The 9,690-nt window shown below is 44.3% G+C and overlaps 1 protein-coding gene across 1 annotated transcript in view; it reads right to left on the reverse strand.

Moving 5' to 3' along the window:
• The window catches only part of zdhhc2 (zDHHC palmitoyltransferase 2), a 29,885-nt gene extending 22,175 nt beyond the window's left edge, over positions 1–7,710 (reverse strand). The window contains exon 1 of the mRNA XM_028959933.1: positions 7,371–7,710. Within this exon, the coding sequence (XP_028815766.1) occupies positions 7,371–7,497 (127 nt within the window). The 5' untranslated portion in view covers positions 7,498–7,710. The remainder of the gene's footprint in view (positions 1–7,370) is intronic.
• Between the last annotated feature and the right edge of the window lie 1,980 nt (positions 7,711–9,690).

Consider the following 9,690-nt stretch of genomic DNA (forward strand, 5'->3'; position numbering starts at 1 on the left):
GAAGGAATTTTTAGTCTCCTTTCGTTTGCCGATCTGAGAGAGCGTGCAGGAGTGTAGCTAGGTAGTAGTGTGTTGATGTAGGAGGTAGTATTGTAGCTTCTGTGCAGGGGTGTAGCTAGGTAGTAGTGTGTTGATGTAGGAGGTAGTATTGTAGCTTCTGTGCAGGAGTGTAGCTAGGTAGTAGTGTGTTGATGTAGGAGGTAGTATTGTAGCTTCTGTGCAGGAGTGTAGCTAGGTAGTAGTGTGTTGATGTAGGAGGTAGTATTGTAGCTTCTGTGCAGGAGTGTAGCTAGGTAGTAGTGTGTTGATGTAGGAGGTAGTATTGTAGCTTCTGTGCAGGAGTGTAGCTAGGTAGTAGTGTGTTGATGTAGGAGGTAGTATTGTAGCTTCTGTGCAGGAGTGTAGCTAGGTAGTAGTGTGTTGATGTAGGAGGTAGTATTGTAGCTTCTGTGCAGGAGTGTAGCTAGGTAGTATTGTGTTGATGTAGGAAGTAGTATTGTAGCTTCTGTGCAGGGGTGTAGCTAGGTAGTAGTGTGTTGATGTAGGAGGTAGTATTGTAGCTTCTGTGCAGGAGTGTAGCTAGGTAGTAGTGTGTTGATGTAGGAGGTAGTATTGTAGCTTCTGTGCAGGAGTGTAGCTAGGTAGTAGTGTGTTGATGTAGGAGGTAGTATTGTAGCTTCTGTGCAGGAGTGTAGCTAGGTAGTAGTGTGTTGATGTAGGAGGTAGTATTGTAGCTTCTGTGCAGGAGTGTAGCTAGGTAGTAGTGTGTTGATGTAGGAGGTAGTATTGTAGCTTCTGTGCAGGAGTGTAGCTAGGTAGTAGTGTGTTGATGTAGGAGGTAGTATTGTAGCTTCTGTGCAGGAGTGTAGCTAGGTAGTAGTGTGTTGATGTAGGAGGTAGTATTGTAGCTTCTGTGCAGGAGTGTAGCTAGGTAGTATTGTGTTGATGTAGGAAGTAGTATTGTAGCTTCTGTGCAGGGGTGTAGCTAGGTAGTAGTGTGTTGATGTAGGAGGTAGTATTGTAGCTTCTGTGCAGGAGTGTAGCTAGGTAGTAGTGTGTTGATGTAGGAGGTAGTATTGTAGCTTCTGTGCAGGAGTGTAGCTAGGTAGTATTGTGTTGATGTAGGAGGTAGTATTGTAGCTTCTGTGCAGGAGTGTAGCTAGGTAGTATTGTGTTGATGTAGGAGGTAGTATTGTAGCTTCTGTGCGGGAGTGTAGCTAGGTAGTATTGTGTTGATGTAGGAGGTAGTATTGTAGCTTCTGTGCGGGAGTGTAGCTAGGTAGTAGTGTGTTGATGTAGGAGGGTAGTATTGTAGCTTCTGTGCGGGAGTGTAGCTAGGTAGTATTGTGTTGATGTAGGAGGTAGTATTGTAGCTTCTGTGCAGGAGTGTAGCTAGGTAGTAGTGTGTTGATGTAGGAGGTAGTATTGTAGCTTCTGTGCAGGGTGTAGCTAGGTAGTAGTGTGTTGATGTAGGAGGTAGTATTGTAGCTTCTGTGCAGGAGTGTAGCTAGGTAGTAGTGTGTTGATGTAGGAGGTAGTATTGTAGCTTCTGTGCAGGAGTGTAGCTAGGTAGTAGTGTGTTGATGTAGGAGGTAGTATTGTAGCTTCTGTGCAGGAGTGTAGCTAGGTAGTAGTGTGTTGATGTAGGAGGTAGTATTGTAGCTTCTGTGCAGGAGTGTAGCTAGGTAGTAGTGTGTTGATGTAGGAGGTAGTATTGTAGCTTCTGTGCAGGAGTGTAGCTAGGTAGTAGTGTGTTGATGTAGGAGGTAGTATTGTAGCTTCTGTGCAGGAGTGTAGCTAGGTAGTAGTGTGTTGATGTAGGAGGTAGTATTGTAGCTTCTGTGCAGGAGTGTAGCTAGGTAGTATTGTGTTGATGTAGGAAGTAGTATTGTAGCTTCTGTGCAGGGGTGTAGCTAGGTAGTAGTGTGTTGATGTAGGAGGTAGTATTGTAGCTTCTGTGCAGGAGTGTAGCTAGGTAGTAGTGTGTTGATGTAGGAGGTAGTATTGTAGCTTCTGTGCAGGAGTGTAGCTAGGTAGTATTGTGTTGATGTAGGAGGTAGTATTGTAGCTTCTGTGCAGGAGTGTAGCTAGGTAGTATTGTGTTGATGTAGGAGGTAGTATTGTAGCTTCTGTGCGGGAGTGTAGCTAGGTAGTATTGTGTTGATGTAGGAGGTAGTATTGTAGCTTCTGTGCGGGAGTGTAGCTAGGTAGTATTGTGTTGATGTAGGAGGTAGTATTGTAGCTTCTGTGCGGGAGTGTAGCTAGGTAGTATTGTGTTGATGTAGGAGGTAGTATTGTAGCTTCTGTGCAGGAGTGTAGCTAGGTAGTAGTGTGTTGATGTAGGAGGTAGTATTGTAGCTTCTGTGCAGGAGTGTAGCTAGGTAGTAGTGTGTTGATGTAGGAGGTAGTATTGTAGCTTCTGTGCAGGAGTGTAGCTAGGTAGTAGTGTGTTGATGTAGGAGGTAGTATTGTAGCTTCTGTGCAGGAGTGTAGCTAGGTAGTAGTGTGTTGATGTAGGAGGTAGTATTGTAGCTTCTGTGCAGGAGTGTAGCTAGGTAGTATTGTGTTGATGTAGGAAGTAGTATTGTAGCTTCTGTGCAGGGGTGTAGCTAGGTAGTAGTGTGTTGATGTAGGAGGTAGTATTGTAGCTTCTGTGCAGGAGTGTAGCTAGGTAGTAGTGTGTTGATGTAGGAGGTAGTATTGTAGCTTCTGTGCAGGAGTGTAGCTAGGTAGTATTGTGTTGATGTAGGAGGTAGTATTGTAGCTTCTGTGCAGGAGTGTAGCTAGGTAGTATTGTGTTGATGTAGGAGGTAGTATTGTAGCTTCTGTGCGGGAGTGTAGCTAGGTAGTATTGTGTTGATGTAGGAGGTAGTATTGTAGCTTCTGTGCGGGAGTGTAGCTAGGTAGTATTGTGTTGATGTAGGAGGTAGTATTGTAGCTTCTGTGCGGGAGTGTAGCTAGGTAGTATTGTGTTGATGTAGGAGGTAGTATTGTAGCTTCTGTGCAGGAGTGTAGCTAGGTAGTAGTGTGTTGATGTAGGAGGTAGTATTGTAGCTTCTGTGCAGGGGTGTAGCTAGGTAGTAGTGTGTTGATGTAGGAGGTAGTATTGTAGCTTCTGTGCAGGAGTGTAGCTAGGTAGTAGTGTGTTGATGTAGGAGGTAGTATTGTAGCTTCTGTGCAGGAGTGTAGCTAGGTAGTAGTGTGTTGATGTAGGAGGTAGTATTGTAGCTTCTGTGCAGGAGTGTAGCTAGGTAGTAGTGTGTTGATGTAGGAGGTAGTATTGTAGCTTCTGTGCAGGAGTGTAGCTAGGTAGTAGTGTGTTGATGTAGGAGGTAGTATTGTAGCTTCTGTGCAGGAGTGTAGCTAGGTAGTAGTGTGTTGATGTAGGAGGGAGTATTGTAGCTTCTGTGCAGGAGTGTAGCTAGGTAGTAGTGTGTTGATGTAGGAGGTAGTATTGTAGCTTCTGTGCAGGAGTGTAGCTAGGTAGTATTGTGTTGATGTAGGAAGTAGTATTGTAGCTTCTGTGCAGGGGTGTAGCTAGGTAGTAGTGTGTTGATGTAGGAGGTAGTATTGTAGCTTCTGTGCAGGAGTGTAGCTAGGTAGTAGTGTGTTGATGTAGGAGGTAGTATTGTAGCTTCTGTGCAGGAGTGTAGCTAGGTAGTATTGTGTTGATGTAGGAGGTAGTATTGTAGCTTCTGTGCAGGAGTGTAGCTAGGTAGTATTGTGTTGATGTAGGAGGTAGTATTGTAGCTTCTGTGCGGGAGTGTAGCTAGGTAGTATTGTGTTGATGTAGGAGGTAGTATTGTAGCTTCTGTGCGGGAGTGTAGCTAGGTAGTATTGTGTTGATGTAGGAGGTAGTATTGTAGCTTCTGTGCGGGAGTGTAGCTAGGTAGTATTGTGTTGATGTAGGAGGTAGTATTGTAGCTTCTGTGCAGGAGTGTAGCTAAGTAGTATTGTGTTGATGTAGGAAGTAGTATTGTAGCTTCTGTGCAGGAGTGTAGCTAGGTAGTATTGTGTTGATGTAGGAGGTAGTATTGTAGCTTCTGTGCAGGAGTGTAGCTAGGTAGTATTGTATTGATGTAGGAGGGGGCAGTTCCATTTACAGCCCTGTAGGCAGCATCAAGGATTTGAACTCAATGCGAGCAGCTACCAGGAGCCAGTGGAGGGAGGTAAGAAGAGGTGTAACATGGGTGTATTTTGGCTGATTGAAGATGAGACGGGCTGCCATATTTTGGATCATCTGGAGTGGTTTTATGGTGACTGCAGAGGCTCCAGCCAGGAGAGAGTTACAGTAGTCGAGTTTGGAGATGACCATTGCCTGGACGAGGAGCTGCGTAGCCTGTTGTGAGAGAAAAGGCCAAATCTTGCGAATGTTGTAGAGAGTGAACCTGCAGGATCTGGAGATCGCAGCAACATGATGGTTCAAACTCAGTTTGTTATCTATCCAAACTCCAAGGCTTTTTGCAGATGCCGTGGGTGTTAACAATAGCGATCCAATTTGAATTTATAGGTCAAAACACCCCATAATACCATGGAACTCAAAATGTAGTTCAGGTGTCTCCTGTTTCCCCTGATCATCCTTGAGACATCCCACAGTTGACAGTTCATGCCACAGCACAAACCAAGCATGAAGTCAATGGCATGAGTGTCCCGGGCGACGTCTGCCAGGGATGGGGTTCGAGTTGTAAAACACAAAACAAATGTAGAGAAAACCAGGTTGAGGAAGAACATAAGGATCGGGCTAAATGTCTCTTATGAGAAGTTGAGATGGGCTTGATCACAAGAGGAAACTCAATGACTGAGCAAAGAACACAGGTCTGCGCTGATGAAGTACGCTGGGAATCACGAGTCATATCGGTTCATACAGTCACATGACACCGAGACAGAATTGTCTCGAGGCACAAATCTGGGGAAGGTTACAGAAAAAATTCTGCTGCTTTAAAGGTCCCAACGAGTACAATGGCCTCCATCATCTGTAAGTTCTAAACCACCAGGACTCTTCCTAGATCTGGCCAGACACCTAAACTGAGCGATCGGGGGAGAAGGGTTTTAGTTACGATGGTGACCAAAAACTTGATGGGTCCTCTGTGGACAGACTAGAACCTTCTTGAAGGACATCTTAAGCAATTTCCTTCCTTCTTAATAAAGTTTTCTGATTCTGATTGATCTCTGCAGATGGAAGCCACTCCTTAGTAAAAACCATAGGGCAGCCTGCCTGCACAAGACAAAGACTGAACTCTTTGTGAACAGCAGGTGTGGAGGAAACCAGGCACCACTCATCACCAGGCCAATGCCATCCTTACAGTGAAGCATGATGGTGGCAGCATCATGCTGCAGGAACTGGGAGACCAGTCAGGTGACTGCAGCGATGTACAGAGACGTCCTGGATGAAAAGCTGCTCCAAGCTGAGTGAATTCCTTTGAGCCCACACTTGAATCCAATTGAACATCTCTGGATGCTTCCCATTAAAACTGACGATGCTTGAGAGGTGCTGAACAGAGGAATGGGCCAAACTGGCCAAGGATCGGTGGGCCAAGCTTGTGGCATAATATTCCATAAATGTTGCCAAAAGTGCATCAACAAAGTACTGAGCAATGACTGTGAATACTTAAGTATTACATAGCATTCAAATACATATGTAAATTTGTCAAAACCTCCAGTAAACTTTTTTCATGTTGTTATGTTGTGTGTAGAATTCTGAGGAAAAAAATGCATTTAATAAGGCTGTAACATAACAAAATGTGGGAAAAGTGATGCGCTGAGAATACTTTCCGGATGTACTGTAAGTCAAGGGTATTGACAACTGTATCAAAAATGTATAATCAAAAATGTTATAATATCACCAAACAAAAATTGATCTTTCGTGTCTTTATTACTAGTGGAAAACCAATTCTTGCTTTAATAACTTATTGAAATAAAAAGGTGGAGCTCTTGTGTTTGTGCAATTGTATTTGAAATCAAGCTGTAACAAAAACCTTAGATTGAAACATTCATGCGCCAACTGCAATTATGAATTCACCTAAAATGATAAAAAATTCATCTTAACCCTCTTATTACGGATAATTAGGTAGTATAACCAGTTCAGATCGAAGGGATTAAACCGATAAACAATCTCGCCCACTTAAAACAGAAAAGCCAGTGAGGTCCATGTTGGTCTGATTCTTTTACATGACTGTGGGTAAATCAGGGTAAATCCTGCTCCTCATATGGGTTCAAAATAAGGTGGGGCTGATATGGACCACCCATATGTTACCTTGGGAGGGGCGGAGTCACTGTAATTTAAAACTAATTAGAGTCGAATATAAACTCTCAGCAGCATTAAAGAACCCTGGTGGTTTTACCATGGAACTACAAGAAGTAATGAAAAAATGTCAGTTTCTTACAGGAACATGTTCCTTAAGTTCAACACGCAGAACAACCCACACACAAACTCAAAATAAAGAGAGAAAAACCAGTGAGGTCTATGTTGGTCCAAGTGTTTTTCATGACTGTGGGTAAACCAGGCCAACTTTTACTCCCCATCTGGGCTTGCCCACATGAGGCCAACCATGGAGCCCTCGGACCACACCAGCCCATCTCCAACCCATATGGCCCCACATGAACGTGTTGGCTGGGGTCTCTTGCTCCCCATCTGGGTTTTTGGGTTCATATTAAGATGGGGCTGATATGGACCACCTGTCTGGTACCCGTTGCACCACCCACATGGGCTTGTTACCTGTAAAGGGGCGGAGTCACCATTTATTCTGATTTGGAGTTGGCTCATATAAGCTCTGTGCAGTGTTAAATTAACACTGGCAATGTTGCTGTGTAGTTCATCCATTGTGATTTTTCATAATGTGTCTAGTTATGTTCACCCTCGAAACCTCATTATTCATTATTATTAGATGTCTTCTGTCTCTCTCAAAGGCTGAGAAAACATGTGGAGCGAAATACAATCACGAGTAGCGTGAAAAGCTGCATTTTTCTGCTGGTGTCGTGATGAAACATTTCAGATATAATATCCTTATTCAGATATAATAAGCTGTGTTGTGCATGAGGCTGTATTTCCTCTGATCAGAGATGATATTTATTCTGCGCATCCTCACCCTTCTACCGCTCTGCAAAAATACTTTTCAAGTTAAAAAAGTTACTGTACCTGCTGCATTGCAATATCCGTGTTGTTCACGCGTGTCAGAGATTTAATGTAAAGGTTTGTCATATCTATTTTTTGCTGTCTGACTGTGCAATGGACAGGCTAAAATGATGATCTTTTTTAGACAGCCCTCTGAGGAACTGCAGCAAATCGACTGATTATTGATGCACTAAGAAATGTTTCATGCGTGCATGTGAGGAAGAATCCAGAAATGCAGTGTGGTGTTAAGTGGACTCACCGACGCAGAGCTGCACGACGTACGCGTAGTAGGACCAGGCCACGACGCCGGAGATGAAGATGACCGGGATCCAGGAGAAAGCTCGCTGGCAGCGTCTTCTCACGCTGCGCGGGTCTGGCGGCGTCATCTTCTCTGCATCTGCTCTGCTGAGACGTGAGCTGCGGACGCGCCTCACAGCGTGCGTGCGTGCGTGCGTGCGTGCGTGCGAGCGTCAGTGCAGAAGAAGCTGCTCCACCCTCCTCACCACGCTGCCGTGACGTCTGGATTTTAAAGAACAGTCACCAGCCTAGTATGAACCAGAAGGTCCAAATCCCACTTACTGCCATCGTGTCCCTGAGCAAGACACTTAACCCTGAGTGTCTCCAGGGGGGGACTGTCCCTGTAACTACTGACTGTAAGGCGCTCACAGGGAACCTGAGGGGCTTTGTCTTTTCTAATAAATTTTTAAAAAAGGTTTCTGAAACATTTGTGTCACAATGTCCTGCATAATAAAGTAGAACTGACATTTAAATGGTCCAGCAGACCATGGAGGGTGGACACGGCTTTTACTGTAGAAGACTGAACAGTAACTGAGAGAGATTGGGACAGCCCCGCAAGTTCCATATTTTCTGGTAAATTCCTCTGGTCCTGGACAAGATAGCTGTTAACCTCCAGCCTTATAATAATCACCCTGTCGCTCAATAATGTTCAAACGACTGTGAGAAGCTTGTTTGAGAAAGTCATTTATGTGACTTTGTAGGGTGACATTGAAAGCAAAGTGATGGTGAATCACTGCAGCATGGCACACAGTGACACAACGAAATGTGTCCTCTGCTTTTAACCATCACCCTTAGTGAGAGGTGCGCAGCCATGACAGGCGCCCGGGGAGCAGTGTGTGGCACCTCAGTGGCACCTTGGGGGATCGGGATTCGAACCGTAACCGTTATTCATGTGTATAAATGTATCCTGTTGTCTCATGTCCGTGTCTTCTCCGCATCTTTTAATGTCTTTTACCACAGCTCAGTAAATCCCTGGTTTTATTAGTCATGCATTCAAAATCCCATTCAAGCAGAATGCAACTGCCTCACATTTTATTAAATGATATTTTTGGAATATTGAAAGATTGTGGATTACATTTTTTTGGCCATTTGACTCGATTATCTATTAAATTTCCAAAATTCCTATAGAGCCATATCAAGGTGTGATTATGAAATATATTGTGTTCAGTTTTTCTATATTAATTAAAAACATGAAGGTGTGTGAGATTCTTGCAATAAACATGAATAATGCTTTAATCCAAGAATGCTGTTGGTAGTTATGTAATAAATATAATGAATGTTGAAATGTATTGATTCTATATAGCATGACAACCAAAATACCCCAATTTCTCTATGACTAGGGCTGTCCTAGCCTGTTTGGTGGGCTAGGAAACACCCTGCGTCTATTTGGTGCCCTGGGCTTGTTTGGAGGGCCGGGGGAACGCCCTGGGCCTGTTTGGTGCCCTGGACGAACACCATGGGCCTGTTTGGTGCCCTGGACGAACTCCCTGGGCCTGTTTGGTGTGCTGGGTAAACTTCCTGGGCATGTTTGGTGCCCTGGACGAACACCATGGGCCTGTTTGGTGCCCTGGACGAACACCATGGGCCTGTTTGGTGCCCTGGACGAACTCCCTGGGCCTGTTTGGTGCCCTGGACGAACTCCCTGGGCATGTTTGGTGCCCTGGGTGAACATCCTTGGCCTGTTTGGTGCGCTGGGTAAACTTCCTGGGCGAACACCCCCTTCCAGTTATAAATGCATATCGTTGATTTTTGTGACCATACAACAAGAGTTTGAAGGAATTTACTTTAATTACCTTCCCTGACCCCACACACATGGAATCCCAGCATCCCATGTGTTTATAATGGTTTATCTACAGTAGTAAGTATTGGACGTGGGACTTTCCATGTAACCCATAAAATATCATTAGTGTGTCACCCTTGCCGATAATTTTCTAATCTTGGTGTCGTGTCCTGGAAATATTATTATCAATGCTACTTATGTAGATTATGAATAAAGATGCTTCTGAAACAGAACTGCTTTGTTATGTTAAGTAATATTTGTTCGAATCGGCATCAGTTCCTAATATACCTGCTGCTGTGAGAAGAAGGAGCTGTCACCTTTATTCCACTTTATGAAATGGGTGTAGTTCCAATCGGAGGGTACCAAAGGTGCAGATTGGGATTAGAAGTTTGCTCTCAAGATACTACAGACCCGTGAATTATTCATTTTGACCTTAACAAGACCTCGAAACAGCAAGTTCAGCTCCGTCGGTGTATGTTGGATTTCAGCAGTGATCAGACAG

This window comes from Denticeps clupeoides, chromosome 18, assembly GCF_900700375.1.
Source record: "Denticeps clupeoides chromosome 18, fDenClu1.1, whole genome shotgun sequence".
Taxonomy (NCBI): Eukaryota; Metazoa; Chordata; class Actinopteri; order Clupeiformes; family Denticipitidae; genus Denticeps; species Denticeps clupeoides.